This window comes from Gymnoscopelus braueri, assembly GCF_963280865.1.
Source record: "Gymnoscopelus braueri genome assembly, chromosome: 4".
Lineage (NCBI taxonomy): Eukaryota > Metazoa > Chordata > Actinopteri > Myctophiformes > Myctophidae > Gymnoscopelus > Gymnoscopelus braueri.
Genome location: NC_137605.1, coordinates 6,540,953 through 6,563,806, shown reverse-complemented (window position 1 = coordinate 6,563,806; position 22,854 = coordinate 6,540,953). Strand labels below are relative to the sequence as shown.

At 42.1% G+C, this 22,854-nt stretch overlaps 1 protein-coding gene across 3 annotated transcripts in view; it reads left to right on the top strand.

Moving 5' to 3' along the window:
* Positions 1-22,854, top strand: part of LOC308083933 (guanylate-binding protein 1-like) — a 53,257-nt gene that overhangs the window by 8,572 nt on the left and 21,831 nt on the right. The window contains exons 4-9 of one of the 3 annotated variants that reach the window (XM_080426357.1): positions 4,216-4,305; positions 7,069-7,158; positions 14,244-14,351; positions 15,729-15,806; positions 17,955-18,146; positions 19,884-20,011. In XM_080426357.1, the coding sequence (XP_080282483.1) occupies positions 4,216-4,305; positions 7,069-7,158; positions 14,244-14,351; positions 15,729-15,806; positions 17,955-18,146; positions 19,884-20,011 (686 nt within the window). The remainder of the gene's footprint in view (positions 1-4,215; positions 4,306-7,068; positions 7,159-14,243; positions 14,352-15,728; positions 15,807-17,954; positions 18,147-19,883; positions 20,012-22,854) is intronic. The other 2 variants (XM_080426359.1, XM_080426358.1) reach the window with 2 other exon arrangements.

Here is a 22,854-nt window from a genome sequence, read left to right as displayed (position 1 = left end):
CTATCTACGGCTATTTGAAAATAGCAGATCTACAAACTCACAACGCGTAGCGATGCGACGCATTGTGAGTGTGTGCATCTGCTATTTAAAAAATATATATACATATAATGTTGACAAATACATATTAATTTGGGGGTCCTTGACATGAAAATGTTTAAGAACCACTGGTTTCAACAACATATGGAAACAAGCCCCAAATAATCAATTACATTTTAAAAACAAGCAGTGGTGGAAAAAGTACTCAAATGTTTTACTTAAGTAAAAGTATCAATACTGCAATGTAGAAGCACTCTACAAGTGAAAGTCTGGAATTACTTGAGTAAAAGTACAAAAACTTTTGGTATCAAAAATGTACTTAAGGTAGGCTACCAAAAGTAAGTACTAAATGTTTGAAAATAGCAGATCTACAATGATGCGATGCGTTGTGAGCTTGTAGGTCGGATATTTTCAAATAGCCTAGGTATAAAATAGGGCTTAAGTGGTTAATGTATGTTTTATAATGTAATCATTTATATCTGAAAAGTAACTAGTAACTAGTAACTAATACGTTTTCAGATAATTGTAGTGGAGTAAAAGTACTACCAATATTTACAAGCAACTTTACAGAAAAATAAGCCCAATGTCGCTTATAATAAGTGGACATGGCAACACTGCTACCGTAGTGTTTACATTTTACAGAGACCTGAGTGGACAGACACAGCTGTGAGCCGACCAATCAGTAGCAGTAGCAGCTTTAGCCCCGCTTAGCCCAGCTCAGACCTACCCAAGACTGGGTACTTTTTAGGCACCAGTTTAGTACCACTTACACACCACTCTACCCACTTCATTGTAGTGGAAACCGTCGCTGTGGTGGGCGGTGTGGGGTGGGGCTAGGTAAGTCCATGTATATGGAAAGCCGCCTTATGTACAATGCTATTCAAAGGTGCTATTCATCTCATGTTGGTTTTGGTTTTGGGGGCAGTATATGGTGAGCGTTCAGGGTTCTAGTGAGAAGATAAGCTCATAAATGGAAGGTATCGTGCTTTTTATGAAAGAAGCATGAAACTTCCTACAGTGTTTCTATATGTCATGAAGTCTGTTTTCAGACGTGGAAGCATTTCTCAATTGACCTCTGAGACTTGTCAGAGGCTGTACACATTTTGGGCTGTCAAACCCATGTTAAAACCAGAAATGTTGTTTCCTGTAAACCTTTATGATTAAAATGTCATATATAGGCTTAGCAGATGAGTTTAAGCTTGATTCCTAAAAGTTGCATATTGGGCAATTTGAGTAATAAGCATAATCAGCAAATGTATCGCTTAATGAGCAAATTACCTGGAAATAGCTAACATTTTGCGGCTAACATTTTGCGTCCAGTTAACTTAGAAAGGTGACTTAAGAGTCAAAGCCCATGTTTGTGATGTGCAGAAATTCATCTATTATCATGGTGAAGTCATGCAACCTTTCCTCATTTGCACAATTTGCATAAAGTATGTAATAATTAGGCCCAAGACCAGGAAAAAGTCTTGTTTTAGCTGGTAGTCAATTTAGAAAGGTGCTCTTAGAGACTAAGTCTATTTTTGAATGTCCAGAAATTAATCTTGCCAAAAAAAAAGCAATTTATCTGGATCCATGTCCATGTATCGATTCTCCACCTTCTCACCTGGATCCTGTGCTCACAACCCTTGTACACCTTGAGAAATCACTGAAAAGCTTTGCCATTAAGTATGAACCCCACACTGGACCTCAAGCGTCATGACATGTATAATCCATTTGAGTGACTGGAAGTGCGATATAAGTCTGTCATCATGCGGGGTGGCAGTGGCTCATGAGGTAGAGCGGCCGTCTTGGAATCCAAAGATTCCAGGTTCCATCCCTGGCTCCTCCTGTCTTTGAGCAAGACACTGAACCCCTACCTGCTCCCAATGAGCAGGTAGGGGTATTGTATTTGTGTTTCCTCTACCATTGGTGTGTGAATGTATGGGTGAATGTGAAGTACATTGTAAAGTGCTTTGAAGAGTCAGGAAGACTAGTAAGGTTCTATTTAAATGCAGTCCATTTACCATCATCGATCCCCGCATGATGCCCACTGGCACTCTGATGTCATTCCCTGGTTGCAGTGGAACATTGATGAACATTTCTGGGATAAAAGCATTGCTTGCGGTGGCATCGCCTTCATTCTCAATGGTAAATCCTAGACAAAATACACTGTGCTTATCGGATGCTTGTGGTTGTCCTCCTCCAAGAACCTGTTAGGATGTGATACTGTCTCCTACCCTGTGAGAAGGGCAAGGTATGTGCTTAAAGTACTCCTAGAAAGTACGCCTTCAAGACGTGAGCACATCAGCCCTGTCCTGGCCTCACTTCACTGGCTCCCTGTCAATTTTAGAATACATTTTAAGGTCATTTTATTTGCTTTTAAATCTCAAAACGGGCTTGCTCCACTATACCTCGCTGAGCTCATAGATCCATACACTCCAGCCAGGGCCCTAAGGTCTGCTGATCAGTCCCTATTGATCGTCCCAAAGACCAATTAAAGGACCAGAGGTGGCCGCGCTTTTGCTGCTGCCTCCCCCACGCTTTGGAACGACCTCCCTCTCCGCATCCGTTCTGCCCAGTCCATTGGGGTTTTCAGATCCCTCCTAAAAACCCACCTATTCTCTTTGGCTTTTAACTGTCCTTGATCTGCTGCTATTGTGTCTTAATAATGCACTGTATTTGTCTGTGCGCCAATGGGCGCTTATTGATGCGTTGATGCTTTGTTTGTCTCAACCTTGTACAGCACTTTGGTCAGCTTCTGTTGTTTTAAATGTGCTTTATAAATAAAGTTTGATTTGATTTGTCTGCTCTTCAAATGAGGCCACGCTCTACTTATAGCACGGAGGCTCCGCCCAGCTCCGCACTCACTGGTCACTTTCGGGCTTGGTCATTAGCAAGGCTGCACTTGTTCAATCATCAGGAGCAGTGGAAGGTGACTCAGGGACAAACAAGAAATCGTTCTACATGAAAAATAACATAATAGGATCACATACATGCTTTATGAAATGAATGTACAAACAATTAACAATAACTCTTTCGACCCTATCACACATCCACTGCAACTACTACATTGACGATGGTAGTTACAACGGGGCAGTTTAACGTCATGCCCAGGACACACGCACGCACGCACGCACGCACACGCACACACACACACACACACACACACACACACACACACACATACACACACACACACACACACACACACACACACACACACACACACACACACACACTTTGCACATGCAGGGCTTTAGCGCTCCACATGTGTGCAAATAGGATCTATGCACAGCTCTGTTCCATTCTGGTCAAACAGATTCAGGGTGCTGATATTGTGCATGTTGGAAAGGCTCTGCTACACCAGTGGGTCTCAAAGTGTGGTCCAAGGACCCTCATACTTCCTTGAGTGTATTCCAAATGGCCCATTGTGGGTGTGTAGCTCTGAGAGTGTAGAAATGGAACCAAATGGACCCGTAAGGGTCCATTTGGTTCCATTTGTACTCCATTTGTACACTCAGAGTTTTGCAATTATAAAGTTTGAGAACCACTGTGCTAAACTAAATGGAACAGAGCGTTCATTAGTATCATTGGTAATGCTTATGAAGGAAGTGAGGAAGAAGCCCATTTCTTTCCAATATGGCTGAGCACTGTGCAAAGAGCCTTTTATTTTATTTGGTGTGACTATTCTCATAGCAGACCCCGTAAAAGTGTTTTTTTGCCACGTTTGGTTACGAATTGGAGCAACGGACCGGGGGGCCACCGGATACCTGATTGCTAAAAACTATAAGAAAAGGAGGATAAAAAAGCAAGAAAGGAAAGGAAGGATGTGGAACAGCAAGGGAGGAATAAAGGAACACAGATCTACAAGCTCACAATCCATTGTGGTGTGGTGAGTTGTGAGCTTGTAGATCTGCTATCTTCGAAAGATTTTGGCAATTTTTTTTGGAGCCGTCTCTTATTTCATAGGTTGCAATAATAATCATTTCTGTTTGTAGCATTGGGGAAGGTTCAGGAAAAAAATATATATATGTAAGATGGAGGGTCCTGACTTATACAGTAAATATCGAATATGGTCCCATAGAGGGGGATTTCTTTTCCTTTTTGCAAACGTGTAGATTTGATGGGTCTGTGGTTAAACGTGTTATTCGGTAACAGTTTTCTGTTTTGTTTTTTTTGCCTTTCATGTCTGTTTAGGTCCTTCTACTCAAGCTGAGCCTGTCCCAGCTACAGTGACAACCCAACCAGAACCATCATTGCATTCCCAAGATGCTCCTGCTACTGAAGGTGAAGGAAAATTCATAGTTTATAGTTTATTTTCTCCGCGAGGCCAAAAGGCATGGCCTCGTATGATGTTTTCCCTTCTGTCTGTCTGAAGACAATCAGTGGTGAACCAATCATGCTAGAAGCATTCTCAAATATGTAGTCCTTTATTTTTTTGGAGTGTATTACAGACAAACAGGAAGGTACAGATACAGAATAGGCGAGGACAATGTATTTACAGGTCTAGAACATCTGGCACTTTAGAGAAGGATCTTCAACTCCAATGTAAAATCACCTATTCTGTCTTTATTAACTCTTTCACTGCCAGAGTATATTCATTAATAAACTCACCCACTGCCAGCGATTTTCGTGTTTTATAACCTTTTCAACCGGTCACAGACATTTTGTATCCATTATAATCCATCATCTCATCGTGTGTGTACACAAACAGGATACATGCCCCGACCCTCAAAGGAAAACGTTTTCACCCACAAGGTAACTTTCACGGGCGCAGCCAGGCTGAAGGCAGCATATACCGGCAACAATGCACGTCTTTCCCACCTCCCCAGCTGGCCACAGAACATTTATATATATTATGATCGCGTGTCAGACCGTTGGTAAACACAAAGGGGATAACTGTCCAGAGAAAAGAAAATATAACCGGAGCTTTCCCTTAGTTTTTTAGACCATGTTAACACATTGAATGCCAAAAACGGTCCGGACCGTTTTTGAGGGTCCAAACGAGAAGTGCCGAAAACGGTCCGGACCGTTTTTGACCCAATTCTATTTTTATACATGTGGGCCACGTGGGGCGCTAAAACGAAACTTTGACATCACCCAAGGAGTTTCTGAGAAGAAGAGGCTGGATCTGGCTCCATGTCAAAAATCCTTCCGGTCGGCGTTTTCAATGTTATCTCCTTGATTAAAAGCTTAATATCTCCATTTCTTTTTAATGTGGTGGAAAGGAGCCGTTTTCGATCGGCGATCACGCTGCAATGGAGGGTCGCGTTGGAAATATTATTGTTCCAGGCGTTAGTCGGGACCCTCCGCCGTCTCGCACGCACGCTTTGTTTACATGCACTTCTGCGTCGGGGCTTCTCACAGCACGAAATGTATAACGCAAGTGGATGGAAGAAATGCTGGCACTCAACGTATAATATTTTAATAAACCTCTGGCACCCAATGTGTTAAAACTACGATGTCTAGCCAAAACCATGGCAAAACCAGTTAACTCAAGATTCCAGGAAACAGATATACAGGAGGTGGGCGGGAGCGAACATCTTCGGATGACGCTATTTCCGGATCCGAGTGAGTGGAAAGTGAACCTGACAGAGAACAGCGTGATCGTTTATAAAACTGTACAATTTGGGCTGTATTCTTTACAAATACCTGACAGGTGAAAACATGGCTACAAAGGTGATCAAAAGAGTTAACCAGAGAACCAGATTCATGGGCAGAGTTTCCTCTTTTGTCAACAAGGATGCCCTCAGGACCCTTTCAGGGGCCCTGATCCAGACCCTTTTTGACTATGCTTACACCTCCTGCTCCTGGTACTCCAACATCTCAATGCCACTGAAGACTAAGCTTCAAACCTCCCAGAACAAACTGATTCGACTACTTCTGGAAGTAGTAACACACGCACGCACACGCACACGCACACACACACACACACACACACACACACACACACACACACACACACACACACACACACACACACACACACACACACACACACACACTTTTCACATGCAGGGCTTTAGCGCTCCACATGTGTGCAAATAGGATCTATGCACAGCTCTGTTCCATTCTGGTCAAACAGATTCAGGGTGCTGATATTGTGCATGTTGGAAAGGCTCTGCTACACCAGTGGGTCTCAAAGTGTGGTCCAAGGACCCTCATACTTCCTTGAGGGTATTCCAAATGGCCCATTGTGGGTGTGTAGCTCTGAGAGTGTAGAAATGGGTAACCAAATGGACCCGTACGGGTCCATTTGGTTCCATTTGTACTCCATTTGTACACTCAGAGTTTTTCAATTATAAAGTTTGAGAACCACTGTGCTAAACTAAATGGAACAGAGCGTTCATTAGTATCATTGGTAATGCTTATGAAGGAAGTGAGGAAGAAGCCCATTTCTTTCCAATATGGCTGAGCACTGTGCAAAGAGCCTTTTATTTTATTTGGTGTGACTATTCTCATAGCAGACCCCGTAAAAGTGTTTTTGCCACGTTTGGTTACGAATTGGAGCAACGGACCGGGGTACACCGGATACCTGATTGCTAAAAACTATAAGAAAAGGAGGATAAAAAAGCAAGAAAGGAAAGGAAGGATGTGGAACAGCAGGGGAGGAATAAAGGAACACAGATCTACAAGCTCACAATCCATTGTGGTGTGGTGAGTTGTGAGCTTGTAGATCTGCTATCTTCGAAAGATTTTGGCAATATTTTTTGGAGCCGTCTCTTATTTCATAGGTTGCAATAATAATCATTTCTATTTCTGTTTGCAGAATGCAAACAATTGGGCATATGTATCTGTTTTAAATAGTATGTTGGGGGATGCATCAATCAATCTATTATTATGTTTGTAGCATTGGGGAAGGTTCAGGAAAAAATATATATATATGTAAGATGGAGGGTCCTGACTTATACAGTAAATATCGAATATGGTCCCATAGAAGGGGATTTATTTTCCTTTTTGCAAACGTGTAGATTTGATGGGTCTGTGGTTAAACGTGTTATTCGGTAACAGTTTTCTGGTTATTTTTTTTTGCCTTTCATGTCTGTTTAGGTCCTTCTACTCAAGCTGAGCCTGTCCCAGCTACAGTGACAACCCAACCAGAACCATCATTGCATTCCCAAGATGCTCCTGCTACTGAAGGTAAAGGAAAATTCATAGTTTATGGTTTATTTTCTCCGCAAGGCCAAAAGGCATGGCCTCGTATGATGTTTTCCCTTCTGTCTGTCTGAAGACAATCAGTGGTGAACCAATCATGCTAGAAGCATTCTCAAATATGTAGTCCTTTATTTTTTTGGAGTGTATTACAGACAAACAGGAAGGTACAGATACAGAATAGGCGAGGACAATGTATTTACAGGTCTAGAACATCTGGCACTTTAGAGAAGGATCTTCAACTCCAATGTAAAATCACCTATTCTGTCTTTATTAACTCTTTCACTGCCAGAGTATATTCATTAATAAACTCACCCACTGCCAGCGATTTTCGTGTTTTATAACCTTTTCAACCGGTCACAGACATTTTATATCCATTATAATCCATCATCTCATCGTGTGTGTACACAAACAGGATACATGCCCCGACCCTCAAAGGAAAACGTTTTCACCCACAAGGTAACTTTCACGGGCGCAGCCAGGCTGAAGGCAGCATATACCGGCAACAATGCACGTCTTTCCCACCTCCCCAGCTGGCCACAGAACATTTATATATATAACCGGAGCTTTCCCTTAGTTTTTTAGACCATGTTAAAACTACGATGACTAGCCAAAACCATGGCAAAACCAGTTAACTCAAGATTCCAGGAAACAGATAAACAGGAGGTGGGCGGGAGCGAACATCTTCGGATGACGCTATTTCCGGATCCGAGTGAGTGGAAAGTGAACCTGATGAAGGGACTGACAGAGAACAGCGCGATCGTTTATAAAACTGTAATATTTGGGCTGTATTCTTTACAAATACCTGACAGGTGAAAACATGGCTACAAAGGTGATCAAAAGAGTTAACCAGAGAACCAGATTCATGGGCAGAGTTTCCTCTTTTGTCAACAAGGATGCCCTCAGGACCCTTTCAGGGGCCCTGATCCAGACCCTTTTTGACTATGCTTGCACCTCCTGGTACTCCAACATCTCAATGCCACTGAAGACTAAGCTTCAAACATCCCAGAACAAACTGATTCGACTACTCCTCGGACTGGGGCCCATGACCCACCTTTCTCCCACTCATTTTGCCAGCCTAGGATGGCTCAGGGTAGAAGACAGGGTTAAACAACTAAAAATGGGATTGGTCTTCAAAATTGTAAATGCAAATTTGCCTGAAATACCCCTATACCCTCATATCTGAATAAATACCTCCAAAAAGTTAGCGACACCCACAGTCACAAAACTAGAGGGAGTGTTAACAGCGATCTGGTACCACCCACCCATAAAACAAACATGGGCAAATTCTCCTTCTATAGCACTGCCACCCAGGTTTGGAATAGCCTAACCCCATCACTCAAAAAGTGCAGTTCATTTAAAACAGCCCTGAAAATTCACCTTTCAGGAGGCCAAAAAAGGAGGTAGTACTATTTTCCCGTCAGACGTCCCCCCCACCCCCCCCCCCCCCCCATTGTTGTACATATTTCATATTTTCATATTTTTTTCCTGCATTTTTTGTTTTTGTTTGTACATAGTGTTATTTGTTTCTGTATTTTTGTGATGATAGTTTAACTGTTGGTGCCACTATGACTATGAATTGAATACCAATAGTAGGGGCTGTTAGTGACACGATAGTTCACTTTGTGATACAAGCGCCAAATTTCCCACAAAGTTTCTTCTGGATCTACTTTTTCACAAAAGCCCGTTAGTCACCCAAAAAAAAAAACAATATGGCTGCCATTTTCCAAAATGGCTGCCGGCGAAAGACATGCTATGTGGTTTTTGACCTGGATTGTGATTGGATAATCCAATGTTGATTATTTTGGCATCAGAATATAGTTTTGACTCCCCCCCACCCCTCCCCCCGTTAGCCACGCAAAAAAAAACAATATGGCTGCCATTTTCCAAAATATTTTTTTTCACCTGTATTGAAATTATTTTGGCATCAGAATATAGTTTTGACTCCCCCTGCCCCCTCCCCCCGTTAGCCACGCAAAAATATATATATGACTGCCATTTTCCAAAATGGCTGCCGGCGAAAGACATTTTATGTGGTTTTTGACCTGGATTGTGATTGGATAATCCAAATGTTTTCTGAGGGTGTACTGTAAAAAGGTTGCGCAGAATGTGCACCACTGAGCTAAGGGACTAACGGGACACAGGTGGAGAAATAAAACTAATCACAAGGTAATGAGACAAGACAGGAAACGTTACGACAAAATAAAACGAACACAACAGTAAAGTCAAAACTAAGTAACCACTTAAAACAGGACAAACTAACACATTACAAAACAGTACTGTACTGTTATTGTATAGCACTGTACTTTACTCTACTGTACTGTTCTGTTATTGTACAGCACAGTACTGTACTGTTTTGCTATTGTACAGCACAGTACTCTACTGTGCTGTACTGTATTGTTATTGAACAGCACTGTACTGTACTGTACTGTATTGTTGTTGATTACCAGTTCACAATTTGGTGAAGAATCTAGGCCCTGAAAAATCCATTGGCATCCTTTTCTTTCACACTTTCACTGGATGTGTCAGCCTTTCGTGAAAAGGCAAAAAGACAGCCAAACCCGGCAAGTGTGACCTGAAGTGTCTCATGTCTTCCAGAAGCTCAGTCAATACCCACCAGTAACAGTGCATGACAAGAACAGCACTGGTGATGGGGTTGATGATGCAAGATTTTACCTGTTTGCATGGAAGCAGAGGTCCTATGATGCCATTCCACCTACAAGGGCATCTCTTGCACATCATGTGAAGCATGCCACTTATCAAGTTGCCCCTGTCTGAAGCCAGGTAACTGTATGTCAAATGTCATACAGAGAGCCCTGCCAGTTGGGGATGGCGAGCAGAAGATGACATTTGGCAAGTAGCGTGGATGACACTCTACCAATTGCCCAGATTTGTGAACAACTGACAAAAGCCGGTGCAAGACTGAACGTCGTGGTAGATGCAAGTGCTACCGCTTTGGCCTTCAGTGCACACAGCTGAGTGCCTGCAAATGTGACGATTAGAACAATTTGTGATCCAGACATGGGGGGGGGGTAAAAACTCAACCCAAAATAATCAAAATCCAATCACAATCCAGGTCAAAATACACATAAAATGTCTTTCCCCAGCAGCCATTTTGGAAAGTGGCAGCCATATTGTTTTTTGCGTGGCTAACGGGGGGAGGGGGCGGGGGGAGTCAAAACTATATTCCGATGCCAAAATAATCAAAATTGGTTAATCCAATCACAATCCAGGTCAAAATACACATAAAATGGCTTTTGCCTGAAATCATTTTGGAAAATGGCAGCCATATTGGTTTTTTTTCGCGTAGCTAACGGGGGGAGGGGGTGGAGGGAGTCTAAACTATACGTTGATACCAAAATAATCAAAATCCAATCACAATCCAGGTCAAAATACACATAAAATGTCTTTCGCCAGCAGCCATTTTGGAAAATGGCAGCCATATTGGGGTTTTTAGCGTGGCTAACGGGCTTTTCTCCAAAAGTGGGTCCTAGGCATTGTTCATGCCAAATTTGGCGCTTGTATCACAAAGTGAACTATTGTAACATAAAAATGGACTTAAGGGCCCGGACTACAAGGACCTCAATGGAAACAAGACCACAAGGACTTTTTTGAACAGACCTTTTAGACAAAGTATATTGAAAGTAACTGTGATGTTTTACATGTTTTGCCTAATAAAATATTAAATCAATCAATCAAACAAACAATAAAAAAATTATCGGACAGGAATTCTTGGACTATGCCAAACGGCCAAGGCACGAAACTCACAACCATTGGCTAAAGGGTGGCGCTATAGCAATCAATTGAAAAATGCCAAGTTCGAACAGGTACAACTCATGCCCTGTTTGACCTACAGCCATGAAACTTCAATACACACATGCGTCTCCTCATGCCTAACAACTTGCGTGGTCTGACTTTTGACCTCTGACCTTTAGATCTCCCACCATTTTGAATAATATGAAAAGCAGTTAAAATATATCTCCTCCTGGGATTTTTGAGCAATCTGCACAAACCTTTTACACATGAACTTTGGACCTATGCCAACAAAACGTTAGTGGCGGATTTTCCATAAGTGAAAAAAATAAGCTTTTTTGAGCCAATGAATTTTGCAGTTTTATGATTAATTATTTGTCTGCCCCTAACACATACATGCAGACTCACATTTGTTTGAAACTTTGATGTAATGTAGAGGGTCATTCCAAATATCACTTACTCCAATTGGCCAAAGGGGGGCGCAATAGCAATTTTTTTAAAATGCAAAGTTTAAACAGCTATAAGTCATGCCTCGTTTGGCCGACAGCCATGAAACTTGCTTACACATGTGCCTTGACTCATGAGGAACACATCTATCACTTTGACCAGTAAGCTCCGCCCTTTTATTTTCCGCAATTTTGAGCAGATTGAATAACACTTAACCCCAGGATTTTTGAGCAATTAAAGTGTGAAACGGTTTCATCTGTTTGGGCTCCTTTTTCACAAGTGCAGGTCTGTTGGTCCAATGGCTTCTCTCTACAGCATATGCCTCTTAATCACATGGTTGCCGGTTCAAGCTTCACCTCATGCAGACTTAATTTAAATTGCATTGCACACAACATGATTGTATCTATTAATGATGTGCAATTGTTAAAGATAACCTGAAATGCTTATTTGAGAGTAAGTTTTTTCAATATATAACATAGGCTACTTCATTGTGAAAATAGCCGATCTACAATCTCGCAACTTTTTGGATAGCAACGCTTTGTGAGCTTGTAGATCGGCTACTTTCACTAGTTTTGGTACAGAGGAGACATCACATTTCTCTTTTGGTAAATGCTTTGTGAACCACTGATCTTAGTGTTAGTGAAACAGGGGCTCGGTTCATGGCAGAAGGCAAGAATCTATGATCTTCAACAGACACCACCGGAATCACTAGTGTGACAGCCTGAGAGTGCGAAGGTTGAGGGTTCAATTCCTGTCTATGGCCATGGGTTGAGGTGTCCATGAGTACGGTTCTTAACCCTGAATTGCTAGCCACAATCACTCAGCATTCTGATCAGCTGTTGAGAATGCTCATGTGTTAGTTGCATGTGTAGCCCCCACAGTCATAGTAGCCAGAACCGGCGTGCAAAAGACCTGCCAATCGGGCTCAGCCCTATTGGCATGACTGGTAACACGTCGGACTGGCGAGTGGGTAACCTCACTCCGTCAAATGGAAGAAGCTTGCGACACACATTTTGTTTCACAGCGTACTTGCATCTGAGACTCCGGTCGCAGAATCGATGACAGACGGAGTTTCATTTTTTCAAGCTACTAGGCAGGTGATTGGATGATCCCGCCCCTAGCAGCCGCTGATTGGTTCGAATGCTTAGCAGTTCGGGCAGCTTTACTCTGTGAGCAATCCCAGACCCTCCTTCCTGAAACCAAATGCAAATGAGATTTCCGGAGGGAGGGGGGTTTACCAGGCTAGCGAGTGGGAGCCTCGGGTTCAATCCCAGCTCACTGCACTTCACTACAATCTGGCGTAGTCGGCAGGACAAGGAGCGTAATATCCTTGCGTGAGGAACATGAGGGACGTCGTGTACGGTGGTCCGCGGCGTGAAGTGCGAAGCGCGAGGACGCGCTCCAAAGATCAGGGGGGTGATTGTAGCCCCCACAGTCATAGTAGCCAGCACCGGTGTGCAAAAGACTTGCCAATCGGGCTCAGCCCTATTGGCATGACTGGTAACACGTCGGACTGGCGAGTGGGAGCCTCGGGTTCAATCCCAGCTCACTGCACTTCGCTACAATCGGGCTGCTTTGTCTCAAGTTCAATCTATTGTGTTTCTACATCTTATTGTGCTATTGTTGCATATTGCTTTTTGCCTTTCATGCCTTGGCCCTGTTTATTGCTGCTTGCAGCTTTAATTTTATTTGTAACTGTTGGATTTCTTTCACTTATTTGACTTATATTTTTTATAGCACTCTAGTCAACACTTTTTAATTATGTACTTTATAAATAAAACTGACTTGATATGCTTATTACTGCAGGTAGCAACATTGTGACCAGTGTGAAATAATAAGGACACATCTTTCACAGTGCTAATATAATTGTGTGTGTGTGTGTGTGTGTGTGTGTGTGTGTGTGTGTGTGTGTGTGTGTGTGTGTGTGTGTGTGTGTGTGTGTGCGTGCGTGCGTGCGTGCGTGCGTGCGTGCGTGCGTGCGTGCGTGCGTGCGTGTGTGTGTGCGTGAATACAAATTTAATTTCTGTTTGCCTTTTAGGCTTCATAATAAAATCATTGCACAGGGCAGATATGACAAATAACTTAAACATACAAAGAAATGATTGACATATTTAATAATTGTATACATGTAAAATTAGCAGAAATAGCTGACTTACAAGCTTACACCGCGTTACGAAGTTACACGTTGTAAGCTTGTAGATATGCTATTTCTGCTTTTTTTTATATATTTGAAAATGTGTGAACATTTTTCAACATGGAAACGATTATGACGATTATGGCAAACACTCCACACACAATGCAAAAATAATTGCGAAAAATTATTGCGATTAGACGATTATGTAATAATTGTGACAGGCCTATTTCTGGGTCCATTCCCCAGAACAGAGAAGTTCTTTGTTTTGTCTGTTTGGGACACCCACTGAGGCATTATATATGAGCCATGCAGGTGGCCTTATCAGATCCTTAATTTTAACACTCTATCTCTGTGTTAAGTTCCTGTCTACACTGCTCTACTATGCAATCTGCGGTGATGGATGGGCTGACATGACACTATTTTGTCTGGCCAATCTTCATTGTTTATATGATCAGAGTTCCCGATAGGCTGCCGCTTCTTGACTCGATCATATATTTTTGCCTAATAAAATATTCAATCAATCAATCAATATGTGTGCGTGTGTGCGCACATGATCTGCAGTCTCTCCCAAATGTGTCTGAGCACGACTCCAGTGAGCAGAGTGTCACTCATTTGTGTGCTGGAGAGTGAGGAGTGCACAAAACGGGCTTTGACATGTGGTAAACCCGCCACCCCCACCTCTCTCTCTGTGTTTGCTGTGGTGTTAATTATAATGTGTTTTCACTTATGTGTGTTACAGAGAAGCTAAAGTTCACTCCGACACAGTGCCAGGAGCTGGATAAAGAGATCAACATCGAATGCTCAGCTACAGGCAGAGAGAGACTTACCAACCGCTGGACCAAAGCAGGTGTGTGCTCTACTGCACTTCTCAAGCTCTAATAGAGCCACAGTGTAGCCCAACCAAGCATGTACCCCTGTTAGCGAAAGCCTAATTTAATCTAGCCGAAAATAGCAGATTTTTCCAAGTGAAAATCGTGATGCATCGCACAAAGTATCACTTACGCTTAACCACTTAAGCCCTATGTTCTACTAAGTTATATGACTGTGTCGCATGGCAATAGCCAATCCGCAAGAACAACAATCTTTTACCCCCCCAAAACATTTTAACTGCCCCTAGTGGTCTAACGGTAAGGCCGACGGAAATGGCAGTGGATGGGTTGGATGCAGCTCAAAGTGAACTTTACTCAGGTATCTAGTTTGTTGCCGTCCGACCTTCCTAGCCCATGTTATTAAAGTAATACTAGATAACTTTTTCAAGAAAACTAAAGTTAAATGTTATATCTTTTGTGAGTGTCAAATGTTTCACAACACCCATTCCATGAATTTCACTCCCTAAAGCCTTTTATAAACATATTTTCTATTGAAAGTGGACAGGGGCGTCTTTCCTGCGAAAATGACGTCATACGGCCGGAAAACGGAAACAGAAATGCACCGGTTTCCTGTTTGGCCCGGAACTACAGCACTTATAACAAAAAGGAATTACACTCTGTTTTTATGGCATTATAGGATTTGAAGATGGAAAAACTACAGCAAAAGAAAACACAGCTCACGGTAACTTAAGCTCCACTGGCTAAGAGAAACGATCCGCAGATAGTATAAAACAACAAAAAGAACGCTTTTTGAAACGCTTCCGCCTTCCGGTGAAAACAAATGGAATTCTGGGTAATGCAGGACTCCGCTAAAGACCTGCAATGACGGTAGTGACCAGCAGAGGTTGCGATAAATCGTTATTTTTGGACTGGACCAAGTATGGCTTTAAAGAAAGACGGGCGACAATGGCCAAAACTCAATCGAAAGTGGCCGTTTTGACCATTATCTCTGGAACGGAAGGTCCATTCTGCTCAGTTCAAAGCTTTTTCAAAACTCTAGTGAGTTTGTAGATCGGCTATTTGTGCCATGTTTTAGCTTTCCGTTCCTTATGTCTATATTCTTCTGACTGAAGTAGCTATTTCAAAATGCTGTTTCCTCCGTCTCCAAAGCACTACTCAGTGCTCACAATGGTAAATCCTATGTGTACAAGGACCTACGAAGAGACATGCTCAGAATGTAGTAGGCTGTGAGCTGGATTTATCATCCTGGATCATGATTGCCTTCATTTGCATGGGCTATGAGGGGCTACTGCTTAATCCTTCCATGCAGTGTTTGGCTCACACTCCGCAACCCTCTCCTGTTGGCCCCTCTCTGTTGTAACACTGTGTTTATGTCTCTCTGGTGCCCCCTGCAGACGTAGGGGAGCTGCCTCCCGGGGTGGACCAGAAGAACGGCCAGCTCCACTTCACCAAAGTCACCATAAGTGATGCTGGTAACTACAAAACAAAATATTGTGGTATTCTGGTATTTACCTACAAAACAAAATACCAGTATATTCAACTCCCATATCATTTCAAACAGTACTTCCAGCCAAATTCCAGCATTCATTCCTACCCAACCAGGCAAGCAAATCAATGACATGTCCCACTAAGTACCACCAACAGGGGGCAGTTCGCCACTAAATATAGAGGTGTTGTGCTGTGGAATGCCCACTTCCACCTAGTGGAAGTGGGCCACTTCCTCCCTTCCTACCTACAAGAGAAGCCTGTTACGTAAATTGAATACACTAGTTGGTAGGCAACCATAATTATTGTCAAGTATGGACCTTCGAAATTTACTATTTTCGCATGGCTATATTAGTAGTATTTTTCTATTTGTTTGTTTATTTGGATCCCCATTACCTTAGCAGCAGCTACTCTTCCTGGGGTCCACGCAGAAAATAATTACTTTACATTACATAACATGACATTTTTTTACATGACAAGAACAAATGTTAAACACTTAAAATACAACCAGAATGGAAAATATTAATCAATCTTGATTATATGGTGTAGTAATATATATGTCGCAGGTAGATTGGCATTCGTTGGGAAATTGGAAAGGTTTGCTCGTTTTTAGGCGCGGCGCGAGGCAGGCGTTCCTCGCGAGGAGGAGAAGGAGGAGGAGGAGGAGGAGGAGGAGGAGGAGGCGGAGGAGGAGGCGGAGGTGGAGTGGGGCTTCGATGCGAGGCGGCGCGAGGAGGAGGCGCGAGGCGGGGCTTTGATGATAGGCGGACCTGGCTTTTGTTTTGTTTTGTTGTTTCCCCCCACACCTGACGACGACGACGACGACAACAACATAGCAACCAGGAAGCTACGCTAGGGGAACGCTGAACACGCGTTCACACGCACACGTGATAATAGTTATTGTCCATGACGGAGGCGCACCGACTCAGCAGACCTTGAGGCCGAAGAGGCACACCCGAGATTTGCATTTACAATTTTGTAGACCAGTCCCATTTTTAGTTGTTTAAGCCTGTCTTCCACCCTGAGCCAGCCTAGGCTGGCAAAATGGGTGGGAGAAAGGTGGGTCATGGGCCCCAGTCCGAGGAGTAGCCTAATCAGTTTGTTTTGGGAGGTTTGAAGCTTAGTTTTCAGTGACACTGAGGTGTTGGAGTACCAAGAGGTGCAAGCATAGTCAAAACGTGGCTGAATCAGGGCCCCTGAGAGGGTCCTGAGGGTCTGAGGGTTGACAAAAGAGGAAACTCTGCCCATAAATGTGGTTCTCTGGTTTACTCTTTTGACCACTTTTGTCGCCATGCTTTCACCTGTCAGGTATTTGTCAAGAATACAACCCAAATAGGTAATCTCTTCTTTGCTAGAGATAATTGTGTCATCGACTTTGACCTTGAAATAATTTACATCCATCTGTCTGAGGGAATGTTTGGTCCCAAAGAGAATGGATTCAGTTTTCCCAAGGTGTAGTGACAGTTTGTTATAGTAAAACATTTTTTAGATGCTCCTTTTTGGCCTCAATTATTATTATTTTTATTTTTTAGGGTTCGGTAAATTTTGTATGATTTTGTTCGGGTTCTTTTCTTCACCCCGACAAAATTGACCACCCAAAAACCAGCACGTTTCAGGCCATTTGGAGTCGATTGGTGGTACTTTGTTGTGACACTATTTTGGGTCCATAACATTTAACTGAGCTAGGAATGAGCTAGGTTTCGACTTTGTACGATCTTGGCTAAGTGATTTATTTCACCCTACCTCTCGAACACAGGTTGCAAAGACTTGGCGAGCTGCAGGCACACTTAAAATGTCTAAGAAATGTTAGTCTAGTTTATTTTTTGTTGTTCATTAGTAGGATGCATGCCATGGACGCATCTGGTCAGGGTATTAACGTATAATTTGTTTTTCTGTCCAAATTAAAAATGTGAAAACAAGAAAAGGCTGTCTGCTTTTGCTAATATGTTCTCTATTTTTTGTGTTTTATAGCAATTCATAGCAACTTTTGTATTTTGTAATTCCTTGGGTCCTGAAGGCCACTACCCATGACTTGTGTTGTGGCAACCACTCTTGCAATAATACAGTTGAGGTTCCTTTAAAATAAAACAGTGTACATATTATCCTCATGTGCCTTTTTGTATTTTCTCCACTAGCAGTGCCCATCATGGCAATGAAGGAGCCAGTATGTCTGATAGAGACTGACGGTGAGGGGAAACTGCGTATGGTTCCCAGTGCCCAGATGATTTTACAGCAGATTGAGCAGAAAGTGGTTGTGGTGTCAGTAGTGGGCATGTACCGAACCGGAAAGTCCTACCTCATGAACAGGCTGGCCGGGTCAAACAAAGGTGAGCATTTTCATTATAAGATACATGTATCTCATGATACAGTATGTGTTCCACTGTCCACAAAATGGAACCTCCTAGTTCATTTAATTACTAATGCATTATATTTTAAACAAATACTAAATATAAACATTGGTCAGGACTCAGCACATTGTAATTTTGACAACTTAACCGTTTCGCTATAGTGGTAAAATCCAGTTGCCTAATTAGAACACTACAATCTCAGCTTTAACTCCCATAGTGTGAAGCCATCTGCAGGTTTTCACTTACAAGTAGCAGCAAGTAGCTGAAGGAGTTCATGTCTTGCCCTTGGTGTCTATGGTTGTGAGTTGAGTGAGTAAACACAAAAATAATGCCTTCTCAGGAATTGTGTGGATTATGATTTCATACAAAAGAAAAAGAAAATAATGCCTTGTGTAGCAGTAAGGAGAGATCAGCATTTGTTTTTCTTGACTTACAAAGCTATTTTAGAAAAACCCGCTCCTGAACATGGCTCACCCTGATGGTTACAAAAATCTGCACTGAATTAGGTATCTGCTTTTAGCTACTACCCCATGTTTGCAACACGCTTCAAAAATATTACGTACTGTATATGTTGTCCTGTTAATCCCACTGAGTCAATTGTAAGATTTAATTGCAGACTTTATAGATTTGAAATCGTTTTTCGTTTGTTTGTTTTTTTATGTTTTAATTAATTTTATTTCAATTGTTTTTAGTTGCATTGATGTTTTAATATTATGTATGTTGTTATATTTTAATTATGTTTCAATTTGATAATAGTAATTTATTCTTAATTCTGTCTGCATAATCCGGACCATTCAAAATGAAGTTTTAATACATTTATTCATTGTTGAATTCATGATTCAATGATGAGATGAGATCATTGAATAGTAAGTTGATTATTGAATTTATTCACATTTAATGCATCATTTAAATAATGATGATGGTGATGAATGAATTAGAGACATTGCTGGTCATAGAGGTGCTTTTTCATCTAATAATGCATGACTTTGTATCTACTATGACTGTATGAAAGCAAGAATGACTTTAACGCACGTGTGTCTAAGTGGTCAGCCCGACCGATTTTTGAAGTCGATTATATTTGCTCGGGAAGCTCTCAGAAGGTTCCCCATCCATGACTTTTCCTAAATATTCAATCCGAATGATCTTTTCTAAATATGAAACTATAGGCACCTTGATACGATGTTCATTTTTGGTTATTTTGACCGCTCTCACCCATTCTCCCCCAGGCAAGGCAGGACTTCACAACCCAGACCACCTGGAGATGCGTCATTGTTATTGTTAATGGGTCATTTTCTTGTCACTGTCAGCTCGAAACCTGGCAGTTCATTGCCTTGATCGAATAGCTTAATAAAAATAAAAATGAAAACTGTGTTTAAAATAGTTCCAACCCGAACCCATAAACCTAACCTCTAAATGCCTAATCACAATAACCCTCGCTTCGCATCAGCTGTATTTTGTCTGAGCCGCGATGTGTCTGTGTGCTGCTGCAGCCCAGCCTGCGTGCGTGGCTCAAAACTAAGCAAAGGCAAACTAAGTAAAGGCATACTTTCAACACTTACAGATATTGTCATAATTTGAGTTTTTAAGTCCGCTTGTGTGGTAGGTCGACTTTATGCCATCAGACTAGTATTAAGACCCAGCATCAATATGGACAGTCTTTTTGAAATATGTTTTAATGGAATTTGGTTTGTTATTGTCCTATATTTCATCCTCAAGGGTTTCCTCTGGGATCCACCATCCAATCCAAGACAAAGGGCATCTGGATGTGGTGTGTACCTCACCCCAGAAAAAATGACCACACTCTGGTGCTGCTGGATACAGAGGGTCTGGGAGATATAGAGAAGGTGAGACACCATTTTGTTTCATCTTCAAATCATGTTGCATTTAATAAGTATAAATAATCAAGTTATTACAGGAAAGCATTGGGGATGTGATGGCAGAAACTGGGGGTTTCTGTAAATGATTCTAATACTCATTCATCTCATAAAAATTACTGTTATCAGTCGTGGCGAAAACCTGAATCCATGAGAACGTGGTGGGTGGACTTTCCTGAGTATGGGTTGGAAAATATATCAGAGGTTGCGTTAGACCGGCAATTGCCGGTTTTGACAGATATTTTATGACAAAGACCGGAAAATATAAATTTCTCCGGACACCTGACCGGTTGACAATGACACGGCAGTTCATTATAATATCACCGTAAATCTCTCTCTCTCTCTCTCTCTCTCTCTCTCTCTCTCTCTCTCTCTCACACACGCTGTTAAGTTCTAACTTTATGGTTAAGTTACATCTATTTCCTTTTCATAATAACCTGTGTAAAATGTGCTGCATTGGGAGGTAAACGGGAGACACTTTATTGTGAGGGTGAGACCGGAACAGGAGAGTTGTTGTTAATGGGATGTTGTCGCGTACACGTAGACTAGAGTTATGTTGTCGGCAATCTAAATGTGAGATCGCTGGCCGGTCCGGACGGTTATTAAGTTGTGTATTGAACAGTCAAAACAAGTTGTATCATAAGTTAGAATACGTCACAGTCACTTTCAAATGAGAGGGCAGTAAGTTTGGCATGTTGTCCAACCATGAATTAACAACAATGCACACACATTTGGAGATGAAACATCCAACAAACACGGGATACCTAAAGACTTAACAAAAGCTATCCACACTGGACTGTCACATCCAGATGAAACACAACGTCAATCATAGAGGTGGACACGTTAAAACGTTACCTCTTTTATGGAATATATGAGGAGACTACAAGATTCCAACATGCAACTTTCCCCAAAAGCTGTCCTAACCAGACGCAGGGATGGCATCCACTGCCTATCTATTACAGTATATCCTGTGAGTAGCCTATAATTTATTGCCTTAACAGCTCAGCTGAGCCACGTTATGAATGATTAATCTAAGTACCCATTTCTGTACAGTAGGCTACCCTTTGATCCTCCTATAATTTGACAAACCTCTGTAGTGGTGTGTGTAGTGGTGCATGGTGTCATGGTGAGGCTGCCCGGTTCTCCTCAGTGGCTGGAGCAATTGCTCTGAATTTGCACAGAGCCATTGACCATTACCATCTGAACGCAACTGCGAAGCCCGTTTTTCAATTTCACCAAATCTCTCTATTATTAGCGTTTATGTGTCAAACAATGGGAGATCACACTGCGCAGGGTTGCCAGGTTTCGCGCGAGAAACAAACAGCAATGTGTATGAAAACAAGGCCAAACGAAGCGAGCCCTACAAGGAACAAGGTCTATGAAAAGAAGGCCAAACGAAGCGCCTTCACACATATACATTGCCTCTGGGAAAACAGACGATCTACAAGCTCACAACCCGTCCCCACACCCACCTGCACTTTCACAACCAACGCCAAAAACACACCACCAATATTGCCCCTAAACCGCTTACAATAGGCGAACATGGCAACACCAACTGCTGCACTCTGCCAGGGAGCCACATTCCGTTCACTACGTTCCGTTCACCCCAGCACACCAACAGCACAACACAACAACTTCGGAGACACGACGACATCATTTACGTGTACACAGAAAACATTCTTACGGATCTCTTTGTGTGTGTGTGTGTGTGTGTGTGTGTGTGTGTGTGTGTGTGTGTGTGTGTGTGTGTGTGTGTGTGTTTGGTATAGTCTGCGACGGGACTAGGGTGTTCCGCGGGGGGGTGACCGTGGGGGTGCCGCGACGGGACCCACGGGTGGGTGGGGTGGGGGCGGCAGGACGCGGAATAACCCCACGTTTGCAACTACTTTCGCCTGCGCACTTCAACGGGTATGGTCTAGTTGTTTGTTATTCTGAAGAAAATGTGTTCAAACGCAACAGATTATTTAGAAACCATTACGCACGCTGCATGTGCTCATTACGCAAATGGTAATGTAGGTAATTAATGCATTTGTGCTATAAAATGTGTATTACTAATTATTTTCAAACAGTTCAATCCAAAATATCATGCTGTAAGTGTTAGGCTGCATTTACGCACCTGTTTGTCATTAATGATTAAAAATACCTATGACCGTTATTTTTTATCATATTTATTTTTTTTACCAGATGTCCGATACATTTTAATCATGCCGGACATTGGGACCGGCATGATTCTTTTTTACTCTGCATAAGATACATCTTACCATGTTTTTTGTTTATATAAAAATGTCAACTTCCGTTGATTTGACTATTTGAAGATCCGGATCCAGTTCCACGGATCCAGTCTGGGTTTTCTTCCTAATACAAATAGCAAAATCAATAGGAAATTGACATTGTTATAATTTTAAAGAAAAATTGTACTGGGTTTGGTGATGTTCTATATTGTCAGAATTAGCTTTGTTTGAGATTGTTTACGGACTGTACAATGTAAGTCAAAGAGGAGCATATTTAAAATTATCAATTTCTAGTCAATGGAGAAATGAATTTTGATTTCTTGCCCACCTTTGTTGTTACATCATGGCAAGGTAACTACACAACCCAAACCTCTGCCAAAGTGGTCTTGCCCTTTAACATGTGAGATTGACCTGATATAAAAACAAACTAACATCAGCAATGGATTCTACACATATGAAAACTCTTTAAAGGAGGTAGGGGGAGACTTTTAAGCTTTCACTAATAAGGACAAGACTAAAATATTAATTTGAATGCAATGAGTCACAGTGTTACAATTGCCCCCGTGACGGGGGCAGTTGTAA